At 38.3% G+C, this 26889-nt stretch overlaps 1 protein-coding gene across 7 annotated transcripts in view; it reads right to left on the bottom strand.

Moving 5' to 3' along the window:
- KIF13A (kinesin family member 13A) overlaps window positions 1–26889 on the bottom strand; it is a 118232-nt gene that overhangs the window by 36498 nt on the left and 54845 nt on the right. For all 7 annotated transcript variants that reach the window (XM_074575830.1, XM_074575831.1, XM_074575832.1 and 4 more), the window contains exons 5-16: window positions 18155–18247; window positions 17461–17641; window positions 16360–16447; window positions 14877–15011; window positions 14214–14326; window positions 8002–8113; window positions 7401–7613; window positions 5682–5792; window positions 4597–4731; window positions 3282–3412; window positions 1387–1473; window positions 1111–1277 (exon numbers count right to left, since the gene is read on the bottom strand). In XM_074575830.1, the coding sequence (XP_074431931.1) occupies window positions 1111–1277; window positions 1387–1473; window positions 3282–3412; window positions 4597–4731; window positions 5682–5792; window positions 7401–7613; window positions 8002–8113; window positions 14214–14326; window positions 14877–15011; window positions 16360–16447; window positions 17461–17641; window positions 18155–18247 (1566 nt within the window). The remainder of the gene's footprint in view (window positions 1–1110; window positions 1278–1386; window positions 1474–3281; window positions 3413–4596; window positions 4732–5681; window positions 5793–7400; window positions 7614–8001; window positions 8114–14213; window positions 14327–14876; window positions 15012–16359; window positions 16448–17460; window positions 17642–18154; window positions 18248–26889) is intronic.

The following is a 26889-nucleotide window of genomic DNA, read 5'->3' as shown; positions in this document are numbered from 1 at the left end:
TGCTCTATTCAACAGTAAGACAGAGAAAGTTAAAGAGGAAACCAAGAAAAAAAAGTAAATACTGTATTTCAACAAGTAAACCACAGCAAACAATGGAAATACTGCGAAGATATGAATAAAGAACAGAAAGCAATGAAACACCTACGGTGTCGTCTTGGTCAGTGACCAAAACCCAAGTATTTGCCTCTCAAATTTTGTGTATTAAAAAACCTGTACAAAGCATTCAGTAGTTTACCGAGTTTTTCAGCATTTCTTCATACCATATTATATTATATGAACTATGACTTGCCTTCTGGAAACCACAAAACCACCATATTGCTTTATATACACCATACTATTATTTCATATATACTGCATTTTACTATACTGGCCAAAAAAAAGGATCACAATAGGTTTTAACAAAGATTAAATAAAATATTGAGAGTGATCAAGCATTAAAACCACACTAGCTGACATCTGACTGTTGATTTGTTATCATGTCAGTGTTTTCCTACTAAGGTTAAAATGGTGTCAAATAATATTTGATACAAAAGGAAGGATGAAATTAACTGAGACGTATCTGGAGCACCCTTTTGTTTGCAGTAACTTGCAAAACCAAGATGTTAGTAGGACTGAGAAGATGATTTGACAAGCATATGATTACAATTCAGCTGTACTATAACAGAGAGCAGATGTACAGACAAAATTCTGTGTCAGGGCACAAACCAACTACTAATTTTTGTGTGTGTGTGTCTGTATTTATACCTAGGTGCATAGATATTTTTATATGCATTTACATATATATACACACATACACATTTTTATATGCATTTACATATATACACACACATATATACACACACACATATATTTTTATATGCATTTATATATACACACACGCACACATACACACACATATATACACACGTGCGCGTACGTGCGCGTACGTATATGCGCGCGCGTACGTATGTGTGTATATACGCCTAACATTGTTTCTGTAAAATACCTTTTTCTGAAAATGCTCCAAAGGCCCCTGGAGCTACTGCACCACTTGTTTTACCCAGAAATTAAGTTCTATGCTGAATTTGTTAGACAATTCAAAAGAACATTTTAATCCGGCAGCTGCCTTACCATTACTATTCAGTGTCTTCATAATAACTTCCATTTGTGCAAACTCATAGTTGTAGTCCGGTTCTGAAGAAGCTTCACTAGCTGCATCCAGATCATGCTCTCCTAATGAACTTTCTTTCTCAAAGTCTTTCAGCCAATCTCGTCGTTTCCTCTTTGGTAAATTGATTCTGCGTAAAAATTGAAATTCAGTTTCTAAAAAGTTTATGTAGGACAGTGGAAGAAAAAAAAAAAATAGGCTAGATGTAAAGAGGCTGGAATGCAAATAACAACTATTACCTAAAAAAGTGGTTGTTTCCCCATAATATTCTATCTCCATGCCATAACTGAGTGACAGAACATACCAGTGCACCATTTACACAGGATCTGAAAAAAGAAAATACAACTTCAGTGAAGTCCTAAAAACAAAAGGTTGAAAAGCAACTACATGATCTACTGCTTCTCCCATCTACAGACAGTGATTTGTATCATATGATGCACAAATCTGCTAGCTTCTCACTAAAGAATCAACAGGAAAGTTACCGGTCTGATTTCTACTGTCAGAATTAAACACAAAGCACCTTTCCCTTCCAGCTTTGGCTGGAACAACTCTTCAGTAAACATACAGACAACATCGCTTTTAGTTGCACAGTTTTCTTTAAATGCCCATTTTTCAAACTGGGTCACTGCCTGCTTCTTATAAACAGTCTGCAAACTTAGTTGCATACAAATCCTACTGATAAAGCTCTCCAAGATACACATTAGTCAACACACAGTTGTAAAATATACTGTTAACATACTCTGCATTCAAGCGTAAGAAAAGACCCTTAGATCCAAGTTTCATTCTTTCAACAAATGGAGCCTCTATTATTAAGAAGGATCTATTTTTGTGAACATCTGGTATACTGCTGTATTTGTATTTAGGTTTTCCGTAATTAAGTTTCAACCATAAAATGGGAAAAATGGAGCTGTTGAACTTTTGCATATGTGAGTCACAAAGCAGAACATTTTATTTGAAAGGGAAAAAAAACTGAAGTAAAATGAAAAAAGCCTTTTCAGATGCATTGTTCCAAATTCAGCTGTCTCTCTTAAGTAAGTCAGCACAAACATGTAAGCATTTGATTTAAAACCAGATTTTTATTTTTTTCTCCAATGAAATTTGGTAACTAAATTTCTGTTGACACTAGTATCTTAAGAACTGATACTTAAGCATTGCAGACTAGGCACTAGTAAAACAAAGTACGTTTTTTTCTACTGACATGTGCCTTTGTTCTTGCCAGTCAAAATGACTGATTTCCAGCACAGTAACTCTATCACCACAAGTCTGAATCCCATCTGTTTAAAATTTTGTACTGCCAGCTGCAGAAGAAAAATGCAAATGCCAAGAGTTATTTTACTGAAGGCAGAACGAAAGAAATTGGATTTTTTTAAAAGTGTGCCTCAAACTTCTGTTTCTCCTTCTAATACTAATCTACATTTTATTTAGATATTCAGATTTCAGTCAGGTAGCATGACTATTAAATAGGACAAAAGTACAGCTTATCACACGTCACAGATGAAGTGAAAAGACATTTACAATTCCATCCAGGAAGCCACAGTGCTCCTAAAATAAAAAAATAATTAAGATATAGAAGTAGGAACAAAAGGAGAAATGTGACTCCACACTGCATATTTACTAGACACAGCAGTAATAAAAGATTTAAAAAATAAATTTAAAAATCACAAAAAAATTTAAAGATCTTCAGATCTTTAAAACACCTATTTCCCACAAAATGTTGAGCTTTGCAACAGGAACTACTCACGAGGCACAATTTATCCACCTCCATCACGACACGACACTATCCCATCACATGGGTCGGGATAGCCAGCAGTGTCTCCATGATCCTGTTACCACCCAGGATACAGACAAGCAACGGTCCCCCATTCCCGCTGAATACCTTCTTGCGATGGTTTATTCTGAGCCAAACACGTTGCCTGTTATGTTGCAGAGTGGGTGGGTGGGTGAGCATGTGTGTACACGAGTGGGGAAATCTCAGTTTTATCACTTTTAAGTAACTGTTTTTGTCACCTATATTGAAGCCACTCATTGATCAGAATGTAAGATACTTCCAACTGTGAAATAAAAATGCATGTAAATTATCTTCTGGTAAAGAAAAGCAAACACTTCACTGGAAAGTGCTGCTGATCTTCCTTACCTTGCATTTTCTTTTGGTGTGAGTGTGACTTCTCCATCTAAAGCAATATCAATCTCACAGTGTTCTGGTTGGATTCCTATACCAAAGAGCTGTATATCCTGAGAGGTATCTGCACCAACCCTTGTGTGATCCTGGAAAATAAGCTGTTACTAAGAGACAGGCAAACTATCACTGTTTATATAACTAAGAAAATATTAGCTAAAGCACAGACTGCACAATCTACATGCTCTCCTTTCCTAAGCACTTCTATAGAGCAGAAATGGTGCCACAGCAGATTTGAAGACTGTAAAGGTCACACACAAGCTGCTGTTCTGCTCTGCACTTTATCTTCATATGGGTTTAGATAAAGCAAAATAAGGCAGTTGACACATAAATTCTGATTTAAAAATATTCTCAGACTATGCTTGCATACAGGCAATAAATGCCAATAATGCAGAAAACCAGCCAGGTTCATAGAGGCTTATATAGAGAGCATGGTCAGTAAAAACTAGGTGCACGGAATTGGCTACTTTTCATAAAACACCTATACAGCAACTCAACTAAACATACTAATCTCTACGTAATTTCAAGTCACATTGTAAATTCTGCTGAAATACTTTACTTCACTGTTGAAAGAGAAGCTGTGCTTTATTTGCTACTGTTCAAATACAGAAGCCCTATCTCAGCCACTAAAGCAGAAAAGTAACTATAAAAATAGACAGGATAGTCTTTCATATCTTATTGACAAGGAGCTCACAACTCCTCACAAACTCACTAGGTTTGTATTTGACACTATTTTCACTCTGACATGAGACTGTGCTAAACAAAATGGTATGAAAGCTAGTGGCACTAGGAAAAGACATTTCTGTAAATCTTTAACAGTGCCTTTTTTTTCCCTCTTTTCTCTTAAACTTAAGCAGTTTACTCTCACTGATTACTACTAAACATCATCTCTTTATGATTAACTGATTGAGTATTTAAAGTAATCCTCAGTTCACTAACAAAAAGAAGGATCTAACACGAAGCTCTCACTTCAAGTTCAGCCCAAAAGGCAATTCTATGCACATCCTGTCTGGAAATGTTAGAATTTGTCTCAACACTGTCACACATTAAGCACTTCTCCCACTGTTGGTAATCAGGAGATCAGTTAGGAAAACAATGAAGCTGAACTGCAAAGGGAGAACAAAAGCCTAAACTATAGGAGGTGGCCTATCCTATTTTGCTGCAACTAGTCTTAAAAATCTAAATACGAGCTGAATAAGAAATTGAGCCAGAAATTCAAAACAATAAACAAGTGTCCTTTCATTCTGTGTAAACATCCTGTTCGCACTCTTACCTTTAAATAGTAAACCAAAAGCTCATTGAGCGCAGGGTCCGCATTCAGGTTCACCAGGTAACATTTGTCATCCCCAACCTTGATACCTGAAGACTCCAGGGAAATTCCCATGCTCTCTAGCTGTCTTTGCCTCTCCTGCAAGCACAAAAATAGGTTAATCTTGCCTGCTACAGTATGTGGACAAAAGTACAGCAAGTAAATAAAAGCAAAGCAACTAAAGATGAAGATGCACATGCTGAACACGCATTCTGTATATTGCTACCAGAAACTGAACTTAAGACACTGGTCAAGTAGCATACGTTTAACAGAATTTATTTTTACACATCAACAATAACAAGTTAGATTTTGTTTAGGTTTATTCTTTTGCAGTACTATTATTAATTCAGCTAAAGCATCTACTCAATCACACATCTCTTGCTTAGTTACAGTTTGGGGGGTGGGGGTTTTTGTCTGGCTGGTTGGGGTTTGGTTTGGTTTTTCCCCCCGCTTTTTTTTTTTTTATTTAAACAGTGGCTGCACCAAAGCATGCTTCTGGAACACTAGGACTAGAAAGGGAAACCAACCATACTCATTCTCCAAGCTACAGATGGTGGAAATGATGGAGAAGTACACTGGAATCCAGAAGTCTTATTTTAAGTACAATAATAATGAACAAACATTAGTGAATACATGTACAAATTTTCCTTCTCTGATTAAGAAGCCATTAAAAGCAAAACCAACAAATACTATGCAAAATTCTGATCCTTTTGTAATTTTTCATTTTCTTAGTCACTTCAAGGGAAACATGTCCAAGATCCCACTGTGGCCTTATAAATAAATGAGCTGCCCAAAGATATTTTGATGTTTTATTTTAAACTCAAATGTTAGCTTTTATCAATGACATCACGACACAGCTATGTTTATTCTAATGAAATTTAGACTTCAGAGAAAAAAAGCCAACCAGAAACCAGGGGGAAAAGACAAAGATCCAGAGGAATTCTAAACAGCTGGTGGGGAAGACGGCACAGTCCACAACAGCTCACGAAATTCACCTGACTTGCACTATATGGGTATCTGGCCTTTCCTCCTCAAAATTTATGAAATACCTGTGCAATTTCTTCTGTTTTCCTCAGCTTTTCCTCCCAGGTGACTGTTAGCTCTTTTATTAGTTTTTCAGATTCTTCCAATTTTTCCTTCAGTTCTGGTGCCTTCATGGCCTAAAAGACAGAAATTAGCAAAAACTTTCAGCTACTCTTAACCACTGCAAGTTCTGCTCGCACAAGGAAACTGAACACAGCAACATAATATGAAATGCAACAAGTATAGATTTCAACTATATCCCCACGTTTTTCATGGCAGATGATGAAGAAACAGGTGGCTTGCAACGGAAGAGGACAGAATCAACCTATTGTAGCTCCAGATCTGAAATAGCTGAAGACTGACATAGCTGCAGAGGCTAAAGGAACCAACAAAATCCCTGGGCCTGGCCACTTAAGCTTCAGTGTCTTTATAAAAATATCTAAATATTTTAAAACTTTAAGTCTTAGCTGTCTGAAGTTCAACTGTGAAGTCTTTCTTCCAACAGTAGTTTCAAATACAAATTCCTCTCAATATTTAGCCTTCCATTCTATCTTGGTTTCATAAGTGTTCCTAGAGTTGCATTAAAGCTTTCAGACCGACCCTGTTAGTTACCTTCGAAGGAAGGTATGCACTGGAGCTAACACAGGCTTCTCAATTCAGAAGAGGAAACAAAAGCAAAGGGCTTGAATATGTCCAGTGCCAAGTAACAATTCAACAGGCTGGCCTATAACGCTACATTTTAACAGAAAGTATAATAGAAAAAACTTTTTAAAAAATTAGTACAACTTTGGACACCTTCCTACTGATTATATACAGCCACAGTCTGTCAACATAATTTAGAACACACTACAATGATATTTTCTGATTTAAAATACCAGATTCGATCAGATTTTTATTTACAAAAAAGTGAATGGCTCCTTTTTCTTAAAGCAGATTTTCCCATTTCAGCCTGCAAAGAACTGTTCATACAAGGAACACTATTCCTTAAACGAACATGAAGTTTAAACACCACACAAGTTTACATTCAAACACACTTCTAGTCTTTTTTGCACCAGTATTTTGTGTCTTGCCTGAAAAGATCAAAAATATTTTCCTACAGTGCAGTGTCTGATTTCTTTCGGTAATCACCAAGTAAACTATCCTACCCTGATACTTTACTCTCCAATTAAAAGTATAAATCTAAGATAAGCAGCAGTCGCACAGTACTATTAAGGCAATAAAGCAAATTGCTGATGGTTTCGGTGCTGCAGTTTTGTCAGTTTTTTATAGATTTTCACAAATGTCAAGGAGAGAAGTGTCTGTCTCGCATATTTTGTGGTCTAATACCAGATTTACGGCTTTTCACACTTTTCCATTTGGTGTCATACAATTACATAGTCCACCAATGCAAAAAAAAAAATTCTGCCAGTAAGTCTACACAATGAAATTGTACACTAGCTCTTATCTTTGCTGCATCAGTTCTTGCTTGACATGAAGTTCTTCAAGAACAGTCTATCCTGACAAGGGTCACCATCAGCACAGTGTTGTCCTTATTGAAAAGATACTAAAAATAAACAAACATTACGCTGGATTTATTTCAGGAAACAAGGTCAATTATAAAAAAATTTAAAAAAAAAAAGGGGGGTGGTGGTGGAAGACTCTTCCTTTCCTCATTTTGTAAGACTTAAAAAGAAAGCTAGTCTTCCAGTCGGAGTTTGACATTTCCTTGGGAAACTCAGTTTACGTTGTACTGTGAACAAAATTACCTCAGCTTGTGAGAGCTGTTCTTTCAGTTTTTCAACTTCTTCGCGTAATTCTCTGATGACCCTTGCATTTGGATCTTCATTCACCACAGCATGATTAACTATCCTTTTGGCTCTGTCTGCATATCTCAGAGTAGAGAGTGTTTCTTCATAGTTGTCTGCTGCTGGACTAATTGTGGCTATCATGGCCGTTTGGCTGTTTCCTCCCAAGTTGTCCTGCAGAGCGCATCCACAGAAAGTTTCAGGGTTAAAAATTGTTCTGAGACGACAGAATGTCTTTACAAAGATACTTAAAACACAAAGCTTACTATTTAGAACTGAAAGGTACTCTGGATGTAAACTAACCAGTATGATCCGTAACATTTCCAGCCACCTCTACCAGCTTTAATTCCACTATAACTGAAAACAGAACTGAAAACAGGATTTTACATAGAATTAACATAAGATACACTTAGCTGTTCATGTTACTTGGAACAACTTATAGCTATGAGAGCTCCTTAGCTCATTTCTTGAAAAACAAGATAAGTCCATGTACACAGAGGTATGCTACAATGATCCTACAGACTACTAAGGTGACATCATGTGAACAGAAAATATTAATTACCTTGAGAAGCCAAGTAAGTACAGAGTCTCTGTAAGGCACAAACTTGTTTTTCCCCTTCCCTGCTGCTTGGTCAGCAAGTGATGATATAACCAAACCCAGTGTTGAAAGCGATCTATAAATGCAACACAGCAGAACAGCTTTAACACATATTCCAAATGTAGATTTCATAAAAGACGGAAAAGGGCATTTGCTAAAGAGTTTAGCTTATGCTCTGCAGAACTTCACATCCAATTTTTAAAATATCATAGGATAATTCAAGTTGGAAATGACCACAGGAGATCAGCTAGCCCATTTCCCAGCTCTAAACAGGGCAACATATTTATTAAAGTTACGTATTCAGAAGAAAAGAAATGGGTATCTACAGTGTTTCATCTCATCTGGTACTAAGTTCCAGGAAGACTAAGTTGAAGTACTCGGGTATTCAAAATAGTTTCAAAAGTGCAAAGCAGACTGCTTTTGTACAGGGAGAATCACTGCCTTTGATTAGAAATTTACCTTTCCTCAGAGACTAAGGGACACTAGCTCATGACACTGATACAACTTAGCACCGGCAGCACAGCAAGAATCCCGCCTCTGGAAACAAGGTTTTAAGAGCACTGGCTCAACAACAGACTAAAACTGAACAATTCCTTAGCCATAAGGAGGCATCCTCAAGACAGTTATAGCCCAGGAGAACTAGTCTGCCTGGTGAACCAGCAACTAATCAGCCATCACAGGACAACGGAAGACTGCTCACCAGAAGAGACCGATGAGGAGGTGCCTTGACAAATGGGTTGGTTTATAATTAAGGTGGAGCCTCACTAGCTTCTTGTGGGGGAAATAGACCAAACAATCTCCCGGTTACAAAAATGTTGCACAAGCATGAAAGAGAAAAGCCCCCAAATTGCTAGCCCAGATCCAAAACACCGCTCTAGAATCACGAAGAAAAATACAGATAGCTCGTTCATTTTGGTCCATGGACCACTTCTACCAACAGGGGTAACTGCATTAGCAATCTGTGCAAAGCATCCATGCATTATGTAATCCAATTGTTATACAAACCTGTGTAAATTTTAAGTGACATCGGGGCTCTTGGAGCGAGTATGCTTAAGATAATGAGCTGGTTCAGAAGCCTGAGAACATTAAACAGATGCCTAAAGGGTTTTAAAACAGACAGCGCTGAAGCCCAAGAGCATCCTGGTCTGTCATACTTATGCCCAATTATCCAGCTACTCTTTATAACTGCCACGGAAAATTTCATCAGCATCGCAATTAGATAGTCAAATAAATCTTTAATTGTACTGTTCCACTCCATCCTTTTGACTTTCCTTTTCCAAGGACTTGTACTATTTTAGTTGATGGGCAGTGTTTGCACAATATTTGTAACAGGGCCTCAGTGGTCCTTGAAACTACCAGTGGTTCAGAAATAACATTTAGAAAAATGACTAAATTGTTGCAGAAGAATATTTCAAGGAAGACGTCTGAGGGTAAGGTAATAAGAACCATTACATGTGTCACAAAAGATGGCCTATATTGCATATAGCACAAAGTGGTATGAAGATATAGCATAGACCTGAAAGCAAAATTACAAGAAATTTAAGGAGAGGCTAGGCAATCTGTTCTCCCAAAGAGAGCACTCTATTTCGTAAATTTGTCCATAGGATAACTTTCCAATTCACCTCTGAAAAATTCACAGCAAAAAGGACAGTTAGTTTTAGTTTGCAACCTAAACAAAAGCCTAACGACCTCTGAAAGCTTGTGGGGGGAAGATGAGGGAGGCAGAATGGCTTCTTGCCCCCGATCTCTGGTCCCCGCAGACGGAGATGGCAGGGTGCTAAACACGCGAGAACCAACAGCAGGATGCTGTATGCAGCTCCATAGCAACCTCCTGCAGCACAGCTCAAAAGCACCACTAGCATATTCCCAATAAAGTCCACCTTCAAGGAGCATAAAGTTAAAAAAAAAATCACCCTGGCCTATTTTCCTCCAGTTCCTCTTTCCCTCTTTAAATGAGGGGAAATGTGAAAATCAAAGCCAAAAATGGAGGGAAGGGGAAGAAAAGGATGCTCAGAAGGGAGATGAGAAGAACAGGGATTCAGAAAGACCTATCACTGAAAACTATTTCACAACAGGGCTGCAACACCAATTCAAGTTATGGGCACTGTATTTTAATGAACAGGAAATTATAAGATACAGTTTATTAACACAGGATTAAGAGATGCGATAACACTTCTGCTCCTTATAAATACTGTTTTTATTTTAAGACTAACTGTTAACATCTGCAATAAAAGCCAAACTGGAGTAATTTATGTATTCTGCTTGAGATTTCATAATACAAAGCTGTTTAAAAGACTTTAAGGAAAGCAGTAAAAGAAACGGCTGCCCAACAAAGTAATTACAGGACTCATCGGCTGCTTTCCTTCATGCTAAGCGATGCATCAGAGATCTGTCATTACTTTGATCCTATCTCATGCTACTTCTATAATGAATCAACCTTAAGCCGGTAGCGCAGGGCAGACCGAGGCGGTTCAGAAGCTGCAGAGTGAGCCGACCTGGCGCAGAAGGTGCTATTTCCCCACGCTCTCCATTCCTGCCCCTCTTCCCCAGGCACAACCAGGCTGCCCTTGCTGACGAGCGGTGGGAAACTTGCACATTCCCACCGTGGGCCTGAGTTCGCAGCATTTTAGGGGAGGTGTTGCTTCCTCGCTGCAGGGAAGAGCTCTGTTCCTAAATGACACCTATTCAAGCTATTTCTGCACAATTTACAACCAAATTCTTCCATGAGCAGAATCCACCTTTCTATTAGTTAAATCTGAATATAAAACCCCTCCCTAATACCAGTTTGGAGCCAGACCTGTCCCAACCCATTCCTTCCCCTGCCTACATTTTAAAGGCTTCTTTTTGCATTCTCAAGTTAAAATGACAACAGCGATGATTTTACTAATCAGAGCTAAAATTGCAGACTGCTCACAGAAAATATTTTTCTTAGCCACTAATTGACAGCTTGTTTATTCTGCTTCCTACTAATACTGCATTCTAGAAGTTCTTTGACTACACCACAACGTTAAGCACCTGTGTTTCTACCTCAGCACAGGAACCAGCACATCCTGGGGAGGAACCAGCACATCAGCTTTCTCATGAGAGATGGCAAGTCCCCCAAAAACCTCAATAATACGGAAAGCAGACACCCAGCACCTTTACAAAGGCAACACTGCACCATCTCTGAGAAAAAACAAAAGTAACCTTTATTACAACTTTATGAAGATGTTAACAAAATGACACAACTCTCAGTTATTTCAGTAAATGGGAGAGCAATCCATTGCCTCCCCACTGCAATATGCTGTTCCAAGATAGGGAAGAGCGTTTAGAGCAAGATGAGTTGAGGGATGGAAGCGGCAGCTGCCAGAGCCCTAGCCAGGTTTCATGCAGAAACTGAAGAGCAGAGAAACCCGCGGAGACTGGCTGAATGTCACGCTACGCAGTTTTGGTATGCACAGCTGAGTGTACATTTTCCCTGTCTCGTAAATACATACACAGGTATGTTATTTCCACATTCTTCTTCAAGGCAATAAAACACACCACAAGCAGCAAGTTCATCTGCCAGGTAATTTCAGCAACTCTATTTTTTATTTCATTAAACATAGCGCATTGTGCCAGTCCAAGTCACTGCTTTTTTCTAAAAGAATAAAAAAAATACAAGGAGCCAACATAGTAAGGTATATCGTTTAAATATTCTGGATTACTCCAGAAAAGATTATTGCCTTTCCCAAATAAATAAGGTGAATCACAACAAAAAGATGATCATACACAATGCCCTCTGAAGAACTGGTCTACTAAAATATGTATACCAATTTTGAGGCTTCCAGTAAAAGTCAGACCTCATAAAAGCTCCAAATAACAGCAAAAAAATCTAACAGAAGACACCAAGCACAGCACCAAGAATTACAGAACCACAGAATCGTAGGGTTGGAAGGGACCTCTGGAGATCATCTAGTCCAAGCCCCCTGCCAGAGCAGGGTCACCTAGAGCAGGTTGCACAGGAACGCGTCCAGGCGGGTTTGGAATGTCTCCAGAGATGGAGATTCCACCACCTCCCTGGGCAGCCTGTTCCAGTGCTCTGCCACCCTCAAAGTAAAGAGGTTCCTCCTCGTGTTTAGGTGGAACTTCCTATGTCCAAGTTTGTGCCCGTTACCTCTTGTCCTGTCCCCGGGCACCACTGAAAAGAGCCTGGCCCCATCCTCCTGACACCCACCCTTTAAGTATTTATAAGTGTTGATAAGATCCCCCCTCAGTCATCTTTTTGCCAGACTGAAGAGAACCAAATCCTTCAGCCTTTCTTCATAAGAGAGATGCTCCAGTCCCCTAATCTTCTGGGTAGCCCTTTGCTGTACCCTCTCCAGCGGTTCCCTGTCCTTCTTCAACCGGGGAGCCCAGAACTGGACACACCACTCCAGGTGTGGCCTCACCAAGGCAGAGTAGAGGGGGAGGATGACCTCCCTTCACCTGCTGGCCACACTCTTCTTGATGCGCCCCAGGATGCCATTGGCCTTCTTGGCCACAAAGGCACATTGCTGGCTCATGCTCGTCCTGTTGTCCACCAGGACTCCCAGGTCTCTTTCCACTGAGCTGCTCTCCAGCAGGTCAGCCCCCAACCTGTACTGGTGCATGGGGTTATTCCTCCCCAGGGGCAGCACCCTCCACTTGCCCTTGTTGAATTTCATAAGGTTTCTCTCTGCCCAGCTCTCCAGCCTGTCCAGGTCTCTCTGTATGGCTGCACAGCCTTCTGGTGTGTCAGCCACCCCCCCCAGCTTTGCGCCATCGGCAAACTTGCTGAGGGTGCACTCTATCCCTTCGTCCAGGTCATTGATAGAGATATTGAACAGGATTCTTGCCTATCAATTCCAAAAGAGAATGCAAATAGAGAATGCTTAATAAATGGACTAAATAATACAGATGTACACCATATAAAAACGTAATTGATGGAAAAATGTAGAACTGTCCACTTTTGTTTTTAAAATATCTTTTACAGAAGTAGAAGTTTGGTGCTCCCTTCTGAAGTCTCTATTGTCAAAGAGGTTCAGCATGGGCAAAACCACCTTCCCTTACTGCATCAATGCCCTAAACGTTTAACACCGAGTAAACATTCTAATAGGAAAAAAAAAAAAGAAAAAAAAAAGGAAGTCGTCTTGTTATCTGTAGCTATACTTGCAATTTGTTAATAGCCACTGGGAGAGTTGGCATTAGAATTCTTCCCCAAGAATTAGAAAGAAACATTTAATCTCACCTTTGTGTATGCAAAATACAAATACAGTTTCTAGAAAAACCCATCTAAATTTAACTAGTAACCTGTGGGGTAAAAGTACAATAGCTGCCATTAGGCAAACAGAGCCACTTAATTTTGTTTCACAAGGACTACACCAGCGTAGCTACCGATATGATGCATTAAACACAAAGTAGATTAGAAATTAAGCTAGAAAGAGCAAACACGTTCAAACTCTAAAAAGAGTAATTTAAAATCATTTTAAGCATTAATGCTGTTCAAACATACTTTGTGCAGTCATTGTTAACTTAAAATACAAAAACATTTTGTAACATTTTAAAATTAAACTGAAAAAGCAGTAGCTTTTAATGTAACAGTTAAACTCTTTCTTTCCCAGGAAAATTAGTATATTTAAGACAGCGGTAATTGTGTGCTAAATTCTTGCTTTTGGGCAATAACACAGTAATTACGGTAAAAAAGTGCCTTGAAACTTGTCATTGCTTGAGTACAAATGCCCAAGGCAATGCTAAACTAACACAGCTTCATTCAGATCTGGTTTTCTTAAACTGTGAATTATATTCTTACATATCTTAATACATGTTGGAACAAAGCCATTCAACTCTGCAACTTTGCATTCTTCCTTGAGCAGATGATGAGACAAACACATAAGCCTGGGGACAGGGTGTATAAATGAATCACAAAAGGTATACACTTAATTAAAGAGCGCTGCTGTCACTTTTTCCAGATAAAATTCATATAGCCCTCAACTGAGTCAAGTATGAATCAGGGTCCCTACGCCAATGTAAAGAAACACACAGTGATTAGCACAGCTCAAAGAGCCGTATCAAACTGCAGCTGCTGAGTTCTATCATTTGAAATGACTTGTGACAAGCACACCAAGAGAAGAGGCCACAGAAACAACAGTCATTCTTACAAGGTTAAACTTTGAAACCTGCATATGTCAATGTCTTACTTGTTTATGTTGCTGCCTTCCTTCAGACGCTCTCCTGCAGCTCCTGTTTTGGACACTCTCTCACTTCCAGCCAAATCCACCAGGCTGACCTTGCTGACCTTCTCTCCAGAATTCTGTGAAGATGAGACATAGGAGAACAACAGCTAAGAAACATCGTCACAAAGTGCTAGCATGTCTGACACCAGCACCATGAAACACTGTTCTTCACAATAATGTGGTTTAAAGTATCAAATTCAAGATATGAGAGAAGAAGGAACTGTCAAAAGTTTTTACAGGTCTTAAAGAGTCACTTTTTTAGAGTCACTATTTCATAGTAAAGAGCTAAAGCACTAATGAACCAGAACCAGCTGTGTGGTAACATTAATAACCTTACTGGCAGAATAGGCCATCAAAACTTACAAAGTTCAGCAACAGGTAAGACCTAAGACACGTTTCATGGTGCCAATACAGTTTTAAAAAGTGATCCAACTGTTTGCTTTATCTGGTGTGCTTCCTCACTCTTCCAGGGTTCTCTCAATCTCATGGTCTTGCCAACATTACTTTGATTACTGGACACCATGGCATTAAAGGTAGAAGGACAGCTAAAAAGATCATGTATGTGGAAGAAGAGGGAAGAAGAAGAATTCACCACAACTTCAGAAATTAATCAACAGAAATACATACACCAGAATGCAGGTCATAAAGTGTCTGAGTCACTATAATATTGAATACAGCATGAGAGCGGCTGCTTTCTTCATTCATGTTGGTTGCAGCAACTGTTCGTGATTTGTTTCCCTCCGACATCAGTGACTCAATATCCTAGAGCAAAAAGAGTAAAAAGTGATGCTAGGATAAAAGAAAGTATTGTGCTTGCTGAACAAAATCCGCATCTAGATGGAAGGGTGTGTATGTGTGGGAGAGAGGAAGAAGGGAAGGCAGAAGCAATGAGAAAACTCTTTGCACGTTTTGAGATGTATTGGTACAGACGGTATGTAATTCCACAGAGCAACGTTAAATCACATCTCTGTTTTAAGTGCTGCGCTTAAAAGCCCAGCAACTACATTCACTGCACCTTCTCCTTATCTGCTGATGAAATATGTTGGCAATATCCACATTAAAAATCACATTGTTTAATGCCAGTAATCAGGTCAGCACAGACCTACTTACACAGGTGAACACAATGCGTTGCCTCTTTACTGAATCGCGCTAACACTATTTTCACATAATTGGCTCAAAGGTTACCTCACTTGGAGCCTGTACCTTCCCACATACGTAAAAACAAAGGTGACTATGCTGAGTCTGATACACACGCTTGCTGAGTCTTCCAAGACAGTTTCATAAAAGTCATCAACCAAAAACTAGGCATGAACAAAATTTCCTAGAATTTGAACAAAGACGATGTTCTTTCAAAGTACGCAATTCACCATAAAAGCTGCAAAAGCAGTTTTTATAACTCTATAATATGCCCGGATGCTTCAGAAAAATAAAAATCCCCATAAAAAAGCAAGAAGGTTCCCACATAATAGTACAAAGAATGATTATTTTTTTTAAAAAAACAGCATTTTCAAATCAGCTTCCTCATAAAAAGAAAGGCCTCCACAATTCATAAAACTGCACCACTTTAATTATTTCCATTGTAGCTGTAGTTCATTGTAGTTCCATTGTAGTTCATTGGCTTCTACGATACTGATTTATTTGAATGTGTTTTGTCAACTCAAGTGGGCTCAGATGCTGCCGTGATTTAAATTATGAATTATATAAGCCATGTTGTAGCTCCTCAAGCAATGCCCATGTATAAAATAAGAGGTCGTCGTATTCAACAACAAAATCAAAAGGAATTTGTGCTGGAAGACTAATATTCTTATTTTGGAAGCCTCATATTTCCTTTGTCAAGGAAACATGGTGTTCTTGGTGTATACCATATGCATTGAAAACTGCAAAATAAAGAGATACCACTATTATATTTTTAACCAACGTAAAGGCAAATCCAATGCTTTCACATGAAATAAATACTCCTGAAGCATTAGAGAGGATCTTCACCACTGCCAGAGACCATAAACACTCAAGAGCCAAATTGTTTGTACAGACACTAGTTTATCCCTTATAAGATTCCTATTGCTTATGTACATAGGTGTTATTTATAAACTTGTCATTGGTTTATATTTACCTCAAAATTTGTAACAGCCAGCTGAGACAGGCCATCTACATACGGTCCCAACACTTTGTGCTCTCGAACCTTAAGAGACTGCCGACTCCTATGGGATAAAGCAGACTTTATGCACAATCCACTAGTGTGAACTTTATTGAAAAACAAAAAATATAGTATGAAGTGATAAGAATCTTCTATATGGCAGGCAATTTATATTTTAATTGTAACCGGAGCAAAGAAGTCTTCCAGATTTTTTTTAAACTCAAATTAACAATAAAGACTTAAATTAATCTAACCAGTTTTATTCTATATACATGAATTATTTTTAATGCATCCTACCACCCCAGTATTTGTGGTGGAACAAAACCCGAAACGCCTTATTTGGCAGAATGAATGATGACAAAAAAAGAAACCAAAAATCCTCGCCCCTCCCCCCAGCAGTTTGCTAAACCTTCAATTCCTCTTGCCTTTTCCACACTTTGTTGACACGTATCAAGTAAGTCTCAAATCTACCTTTTTGACTGACTTGCATACTTTTTCACCTAGTGCAATTATGTTCAAGAATCAAAATATATACCACATATATCAATGGTCAGCCAAAAAAAAATCCTATCAGAATACCTCCCGTCTAGACATCTCCAAGACAGAGAGCCTAAAAAGTATTTTTGTGTAAACAAAACAGAGTGCCACAAGTGCATTCTGAGGTGCCACCCTTCCACATTCAGAAAGTTCAACATTAAACCAGGAGAACCAAGTTGTAAATAAACTTCAAACTCCTTATAGCTGATGAAAACTCTTACCTGAATATCGTCTGGATCATACAGCAAAAATACCCTAGATTTTACTTCTACATAGTCTTGCTTTCTGGTGGTAAACTACTTCATACAGTATTTATTTGTATCATTATGTTGGTATCCTAATATTTAAATTGATCCACACCAGTTACTACTTCATATAGATGGATATACTTTCTGGTGTTCGATATCTAATCCTTTCTAAAGAAGTCATATAAACATACATTTTGTAAAAAACCCTCTCAAGGACTTCCAAAAGTGATTTCTACTTTTACAGGTTCAGACAAAAACAAGGAAGGCTGTGGGGGAGAGTGAAGCTACTCACCCTTTTGGGTCAAGCAGATCTCTGACTTTCTCATTGTAGATTTCCATATAGGACACTTCGACCTTAAAAGTATGAGATTCATTTTCTTCCATAGAGATTCTCTGAAATAAAGCACAACAGAGCCGTGGGATCAGACCCAGCTGCTCTGCATTGCCCATCATTGAAAAGGACTTTCCTGAACCTAAAGGAAAAAAAGGAGAAGAAAATGCTTTAGAATGTAATTTCTGAGCTACTCATTTGTTCATGAAGCACACACATGTTTTAATTCTCTTTTTATTCCCCCAGAAGCACATATCAGAAGAATATGACATGCTATTCCAGACAGATAGCTTGCTCTTTGGACTACAAGGTACAGGTAAACAAAAAGATAAATTATCTTGAAGGTTTCTTTCAGCGGGGCCATTACTTGGGACTCCTTTGAACACACTCAAACACAAAAGACTGAATGAGCCTTCGGTATGAACTACTCCTTTCAGGCTTTGAAAGTGGCCCCAACAGGTAGTACCTAGGAATATATTTAGAGCTGCTTTAAGAACTTTACATTGTCACTGACTGTGCTAAATGTTTGGCATTTAACGTCATGATATTTCAAAATACAATTTTTAAATATTATCTAGCGTAATACTTATGTTTTCTTCTTCCCACTTCCCAGGTGCACAAAAAGCGTTCTTCCCCTTTAGCGCAGGAGACTCACCTGTCTGTCCATAGGCAAAAATACAAGCATTATATCCCTGAAAGGCCTTTTCAAGAATTCCTTCTCCAAGGCACTTGAACACCACTTCTTGACCTAGAAGATAATTATTTTTAAGTTAATTTTAAATTGACCAACACACTAAAAATTACCGAAAGCATGAAAAAAGAAGAGGTTTGCAATTACTGATATGCATTGAACAAATGATAAAACTGAGGGCCAAGTTCAGAACTGTTGCCTGAAACTAGTGCAACAGCTACCTCTGTGTTTAAATATATTGCTGATTTTCCTGTGAAGGAAGCAGTTCTTCAAAAGGCATCCTAAGTTGAATGCTTAGAAAATAACACAGATGTCTAAATGTTGTATTATTTGAGTGTAAATTTTGCGATCGGCATAAATTCTTTAATCACAAACTGTACCCGAAAGAGTTCCATAGCAGAATTGCAATGAAACTCATTAGTGATCTAGGATATTAGAGGTACAACAAATATTATGCTAGAAATAGTAGTAGTTGTTTCTCTTGGGAACTGGCCTCGAGTCTCACCATAAGCTATTATGATTCACCCCATGGCAAGGTGATGCTGGAACCAATATAAAAGCATTCTGATGACATTCAGCAGGAAATGCATCTTGGGAGGCCGTGAGACTTCAAAAGAGCTGTTTGAGGATATATTCTGTCGAATCCATAGTTTGAAACATCAGCTGCAGAACTTCATAGTCTGAAAACTGTCCCTCTGTGCCAGGCAGATTTTAGATGTGCTTCAAACTTTTAGATGTAGAAGATGAAAACGGGCATAGTGGTTGTTTTTTTTGGTTTGGGTTTTTTTGTTGTTGTTTTGTTTGTTTGTTTTTCAGGGTGGTGGTGGTTGGGTTTTTTTGTTTGTTTGTTTTTCGATAGGAAAGCCCAGAATTTATACACCAGAAGGAGGGTCAATGGGTTGTCTGCTTTGAGTTCTGATCTGAGGATTACACCATCTGTGTGTATAGCCAAAAGGAGCAGATCTGAGCTAAGGACAGTATTTATACACCTTCGGGTGTTTGGTTTTAAATTTACATTCACTGCCTGGTAACTTTCTGAACAGCTGTGATCACTTGCATCTCTCATTTAGGTAAGTTAATTTCAGCAGTTGTCAGCTACAAGAAATTATATTGTACAGCGGATGCAATAGTGACTCCCACAGTTCTCAAAATGGAATGTATTGGCATAAAAAAACCCCATCTAGCTATACATTTATACACTGCAAGAGAATATTTACACTCTATGATCCTTGAGTAATTGGTAGCCCAGAAAATTCCTGCAGAACAACATGTGGAAAGATTTACAGGCACATAAATAGGACTAAAAAGTACTACACCACTTTTATTTTTCTTTAACCTAATTTCTCTTCTGCTGTAAAGGAAAAAGTAGTACAGCAATGCCGTATCAAACGGTCTTTGTGTGTCTTTTCCAGTTGAATTTTTGAAATTCCAAAGTGTTACTGCTCCCTGGATTAACACAGTTCAGAATTGCTGAATACAGGAATTAAAACCAGAGGAGAATCTGCTGCACTCTGGAGTAACTCCGTGCCTTTCCCCATGCACGTGAATTCAATTCTCATTTGACTTATGACCATTTGGTCATTTTATAATATCTATGTTGAGAGAGCACTGTTCAAAAACATGGAAATAGCTATAGAGAACATTAAACTACTGAAGAATGAATGAAGAAAATGTATCAGTGGAAGATTTTTAATAAGAATGTACAATACACAAAAATTTGCTTTCCAAACAGCTCCTGAGGACCCATTTTGAAGTTACCAAGTATCAAAGTGGCAGGGAGCCACTTACGATCTTGCTGATCAAGAAGACAAAAAAAAATCAAGCAAATATTGAAGCTGAGTATAATTATTAAGAGAAAAAAGCATATATATTGCACACTGATTGTGAGTGGAGAATAAAACCATTTGTCAGAAAAGGAAAAAAAAACCCAAACTTTTATTACCCAGTTGTGACCAACAATAAAACAGTAACCTCCTCCATGTTTCCCAAGAAAAACAGGTATCAAAATGTTATAAAACTGTGCACAGTCATGATAACCATAAGATGGCCCACAGAATCTCTTACTGCTAAATACCAGGAAAGGAACCCTGTTTGAAACTCACAGGCAAAGCTGGGGTTTTTTTGGTTGGCTGGTTGGGTTTTTTCAGAAGAGATTTAATTTTCAAACGGTCAACACTAAAACTGAAAGTCAATCAGACACTGATACATAATTCTAAAATTATGAGTTTATTACAGTTTTTAAGAGCTCAGCAATACAAACATAGACAAATGAGTCCTTAGAGTGATGTTTATAGTAACCAGTCAAATTATCATGGGAGAAAATAAAGTTTGTTTTTAAGTGCACTCACATAAAAGAACACAAGATATTAAACTTCAATTATGGGTATTTTATTAATTTACTAATGCAGTGTACTGTTGACGGTTGCAGCATATCAACCATGAGATTTAGATATTTTTCATTAAGCAACCTCACTGCTTCCCTCATGAATTTTATTACTGGGTTTGCAAACTGATTATAAAATCTGTATTATACAGAATTATGTCTATGTGCACTTATGGACAAAAGAAATAATGCAGTTCCATTGTCTACACTACTGCATTTTTGTTTTGCTAAAAAAACCTATACTGCCTGCAGTTAATACTTTTGCTTATTTACAGGACTGTTCTTCCACAGAAACTTAGCATTTGGAAAGGTAAGCAAGGGTTTAAACTCGATTCTAACTTAATCTAGAGAAAAAGGAAGAAATAGAGAAAAATAATTTAATTTGTTTAGTTAACAGAAAGATATCCCCTACACCAGCCTTTATTGTCTTTAAGAGAGGGATTCCAAATCTTCCAGCTGGATAAGACCATAGAGCCTCTTATAGAGGCAATTAAAGGCCAGACACTGGAACACCTGTCCCCTCTCTCGTATTCTGCTCAGAACCTGGGCAAGCCTTAGGTGACCGACAGACACGCAGTCAGTCACGCTGGGGAAAGCATAGCCGAGGCCGTCAGGGAGCCCAGGATGAGTGTACGAGCTGCTAATTCTCACAGGCAAGGATCTCCTGTCTGCTCATCCCTTCAAGGAAAGGGGAGCGAGTCCGGTGAATTTTTCTTGCAGACCACAGTCTAAATAATCTTGTTTCCATTACTTCAAGGAGCAAGACTGTTAACCTGGCGTGAGAAAGATTATCAGACAATGATGCTGGATGTTAGTTACGGGGCACGTGGCAGTGCCCCTAATGCTACAAGGTAGGAAACCATGTCAACCCAGTGTTAGGGATGCCCTGCTAATCAAAACCTGAGAAACACTGGTGGATCCCCGCTTGGTCCTGCAGACGTACTGGAAAGCAACAACGAGACAACATGGAAACCTTTTCCACTTTCACCACACAGCTGTAACTGTCTTCATAGCTTCAAGACGTTATCTGCACATTTTGACAAGCGCATCTGGAAGCCTGATGCCAACAGCATCATCCACAAAAGATCAAATGAGTAATTCTCAATCCCTCAGAAGGCCACTTCCAGCAGGAGACTAACCCAAGAATCTTTTCCATCAGCTTTTAGGACTGAATATTTTCACGTTAATCACTCTGACATGCTCTGACATTCTTCCATAAACACATAAACGGAGATAATAAACATTTCTTTTTTAGAAATAAACATAGTAAAGATATTGAAGATTTCAGCATTCAAAATGGTATCTGTGACTTACCTGAAAGCCAAAGGAGGCCCATCCTCCTCTCAGATTCACATTTTTAACCTGGGACTTTCAAAAGCCGTGCTTGGGCTAGTACCATGCATCGAGGGTATTTAGTATTGCACTCTGAAGATAAAAAGTTTTTTCACATGTTCTCTACCTACTGAAATGGCTGGGTATTTCAATGGCAAAAATATAAAACAAAAGTAGCGAAGTATGGCAATGCATGTTAATGGTGGCTATTAAATTATTAACAATTCAAAATAAAACCTTCACATTATCTACCCGCAGAGCTGCATATGAAAATCTTAGTTGGAATCTCTGAGCCAGCATAAATTATTAGAACATTTAAATTCAGAAAATACATAAGATAACAAAAAGTCCCTGAAAACAGAAAGACAGATAAAGACCCCAACATGCAAGAATACAACACACATCATTTTCAGAATGAGATATTTAAGTATTCTCTCTTACATCTCTATGCTTATTCCCCTTCTCTCCCTCTGTATCATCCCTTTACAGTTTCTGAAACTCCAATCAGGAAATATGATTTGATAGTGTTCCTACAGAAACCTACACGTTGCAGAGGAACCCTAAGACCTCTTCTCGCAATCTGCAAAATGAAGCTATTTACAAGTAAAGTTTAGGCATTTTCAAGTTCGCTGGACTGATGCCAGCGGATAGAAGAGAAGAAGGGAAGAAAAGGGAGGGGAGGGAAAAGGTCCACACCCTTTCCAACAAAACTCCCTTTAAAAAAGGCAGTTATTGTCCTTCCCAAGATCTGCTCATTTAGTGACAAACACATTCAAGATGTTCTTTAACAAAAAGTAGTCTCAGTGTCTCGTTTTCAGACGTCTGGTATTTCTAGTTCATAACAACCTGACCATCTGAAATAGGGATAATTGTCTCATATTAGCATAGATTCATTCAGCCAGGTCATGACTGCAACGTTATGACACATCACTGCCATTCCTGATAGCAAATATAGCTAGAACCAAGTAACAACTTGTTATGTACAACACTGAAAAGTCAACTCTATGGCTTAATCTCTAACCCGGAACATCTTAATGAGCAAATCTTGACAGCAATAAATTGCAGTTGGTTCCATGATCTAACAGTTAAAATAAAACTTGATCTGCAGAGATCAGAATTATTAAAAGCCCTGCTAGATGAGAGTGTCAAAACAATCTCTCTAAATTTGGAAAAAAGATGCCTGTTGTTCACCTTAACGAGAACCTAAAAGCAAAACAGCTACCAGCATCATCTAACCACTGCAGCCTAACACTACAGTATTGACAAAGCACTGGAGTCTTTAATGTTCAAAGCTTTGATCCACTAAAGGCTATCAAGTACTTCAAATTAGATGCCACATCACCTACATTTTAAATGCCTGACCCATACAGTGCTAAAATTATACTGAATAACTGAGTTTCACCAAAAATGTAAAGGTCAGGTGTCAGCTGTGTGACACAAAATCAAGTTCTACATACTCTACACACACTCCTCTAAAGAAAAAAAAAAAAAAAAAAAACAACCAAAAAACCCAAACAAAAAAACAAACAAAAAACCCCTCAAACCAAAAAACAAACGTCAAGGGAATAGTAAGAGAGGGATAGGCTTCTCCCGCATAACAGCTTAAATGGGGAGGCCTGAACTACAGACAGACACTCCTGTCTGCTCATAATCCACAACTTAAAATCTTTCATGAGGGCAGATGTGTACAGTTCTTTAAACCACTTGCCTGCTTTGCTTCCTTTTAAAACAGCCGCTGGAAGAGTGGTAGTCAGCATATATATATTTCATATAAAATTATAGCTTAGCCCAAGTCAGGTGTTTAGCTTCTCAGGACAACACAGCTTGCGGAAACACAGATCTGAAGTTTCAGGCCAAACGTGATGCAGCTTAGGGAGTTTAAGAAAAATCCACGGTTAAGTCAATACAGTGTGGGGTCCATAGAATGGACCTGCCTAAGTGTTACTGTAGTTATTTATATCATCTCTTGAATCCTTCCCAAACAGAAGTGCTTCTTTCCTTCCTTTTAAAAATCCACTTCAGTGCAGACTTCAATAGGCTCTTACTGTTGTCTAAGCTTGTAAAAAGAATTCTTTGTTCTCGTCTCTGAGAATTTCTCAGTGTCCTCCCTTTCACCAAAATGCCGAGCTGTTATTTGTGACTGTGAGCTTTTCAAGGCAAGCAGGTGTGTCCTTATCCATTAAATGACTCTTGACCCATTCAAGTCAAGAAACAAATGGTAATAATAAGCTATTTTGCATACTCTCAAAACACCTCTCCTATAGCCTACCAGGCAAAACTCTTCCCTTTTCCAGATCAAGGCAAACTCATTCTTTCTTATAACCAAATACCTCTCCCTCCTCCAAAAAAACTATTTCATTGACCCATTTTTGGTTATTTTTTTTCCCTTTCAGATAAGAGGGTCATATACGTACCAAATACCCAACCACATCTTTCAAAATTAAATCATCGTAAAAAAAGCCGAGGAGCTAGCATGTGATGATCGGCACAAACCCAGAGGTCTGCAATCACTCCTTGCTTGGAACAATGGAGCCACAAATTGTATGGAAACACAAAGCCTCAGTATTCAGAGTAATTCTCTACCTGCTAATTGGCTGGATTAAAACAAAAAATATTTTAACATAAACACTTCCTTTTCAGTCTTAAGAGCAATTCAGATGGGGTTCTGCATCTTGCAGTCTCTAAGCTGGGATATCAGGTTGTTAAACAGCCTCCACCTCTTGCAGAATCTGAACCCAAAGCACCACGTTCACAAAGGTTTTGTGAATTAGCGTACTTGTCTTCTGTGCTCCAGGCTCCCTGGTGTCTTCATGGGAGATACAGTCCTGCGAGCACAGCTGCAAAGATGCCCTCTCTAGATGTTTTTCCTCACATAAAGGTAACCTTCATTATTTAGGTTAGTGATATTGCTGGATCATTTTAGAATTTAGAACCCAGTGGAGAAAAAACTGCTTAAAAAGAAATTACGCTACCAACAGCCTACTTCTGTATCACAATAATAAAAAAAAAAAAAAAAAAAGAAAAAAAGGACAGTTTAGTGCCTCATGCATATGGAGTTATTGAAATGTAAATTAGAGTCTAAATACACAGCACTAGGTCTTCACAGCAATAATCCCCATGTTTTCAAACACTGAAAAGAGAAGGTAACTTTCAAACTGGAATTAAGATTCCTTGTACTTCCTTAATATGAGTTCAGAAAGACAATTAGTATGTACAAAATAAGCCTTAGCTTCAGCCAAAAAAGATGAAGATATCTCACAGAATGAGTTTGGTGTAAGAGAAAGAAATGGCTAATCCCATTTCAGGGTCAACCCTGCTCTGCTACATCCTGAGAATTTTTACCAATTAGCCATGTGATTAAGTTTAACCAAACAAGAATCTTGCTCTTGTGCAAACAATATTAGTAAGTGCCAGAAGTATTACAGATCAAAGTGAAAAATAAAACCAGCCCATAGTCATGAGCAATAGCTTTAAGGATCCTGTAACAAATGTGCATTTCCAGAAAAGCACAAACTTTGGTTTTGTCGACATTAAAAAAAAACCCAACAACAAAAAAACAACAAAAAAACACCAAACATGGAAGAGTTATCCACATAAGTCAACACAGGATTCAGATGTATGTTGTCTGTGGTGCGCACCATTCTGTGGGTTTTCTCATGTCCCACATGTCAATCAACAAAATCTTTAATATAAGATGATATACACAACAATAGATCTATTCAACATAATGTGAGATGAGCATGTTTTGGTTTTGCACAGAGAGCAGCGACTGACGGGGTAACCTAATACATGAGAATCTCTTGTTAAACCTTCCACTGTATTTCTGTGATGCAGATAAAGAGGTTTTTCAAGTAATTACATTTGTCTCACATATCTTCCATATTTCAAGAATTTTACTTAAGCTTGAAGCTTACATTTACAAGCACTTTGGACTTAGCTTTCAAGCTTTATACGTGTTTCCTTTTAATTGTGCCATTAATCACTGCTCTTGCCAGTGACACTAAACTTAGGCATTGACACAGAGTTACTTTGGGCAGGGAGTATTTAATGCATCTGTCTGGCTTCCGGATCAGCAGCCCTTCTGCAGTCCAGCATCCAACCTAAAAATTAAGGCTTAGCTCAAAAACTCAAGCTGTCAGGTGGCTTGTTTGGACTCTTTAAGCTTGTTAATTCTGTAACAGTCTCTGGTACAGTCTCCAGACATAGACAGCGTGTGCATTTGCAAGGTGCCTAGGACAACTGGGTTTTGTTCCATGAGGTAAAGGAACAAAAAAACCCCAACCAAAACCAGTTACCATATTTTTTTGTTCAGTAATTTAGGCCAAGCTGTGAAAAAGACTTAGGGCACTTTAATAATACAAATACATAAAAACTGAAATCTTGCCATTTCAGTATTTGGTTTGGTGGGTCTAAAACAAGACACACTGCTATAATATAGGATATAGTATCAGTTCATGCACAAGCAAGTGAACAAGCCAATAACCCAGTAACTTAGGCCTGAAACAGTTTTCTTTTGTTTTCACTTCTATGTTGATATTCTGCCAAACTCATTACGTTCTAGAACACGAGGGCTAGAAGTCATAAGTTAACTTCAAGACCATACCAAGAAAAAAAAAAAAAATACTCAGTGAAAGCATTGTTTTTCATATGCGAGTCTTGAAGCTCACATTCTTATCATATTTATGAAAAAACCACAGGAAAACGCGTTTGGGGTTTTTCTTCCCCAAAAGGAACATTATCTGGAATAGGCCAAAAAAGCGGCCTTATAGCTTTCTGGCCAGTAAGAAAACACAAGAGCACAAGAGATGTGGGTGACAGCTTTCTAGAGTCCAGTCCAATGAGAGGTTCATCTGCATACCAATAATAAAACTTCAGTTCTCAGATACGGATTCAATGACAAGTTCTGAAATAGGCTAGAGAAATCTAGTTTTGACTCAAAAAATAAATAGATGTAGAAGCCCAGTGAATTCACCTGGAGAATTAA

Source organism: Larus michahellis, chromosome 2 (genome assembly GCF_964199755.1).
Source record: "Larus michahellis chromosome 2, bLarMic1.1, whole genome shotgun sequence".
Classification (NCBI taxonomy): Eukaryota; Metazoa; Chordata; class Aves; order Charadriiformes; family Laridae; genus Larus; species Larus michahellis.
The sequence above is the reverse complement of the archived record's forward strand: the minus strand, read 5'-3'. Positions and strand labels throughout refer to the sequence as shown.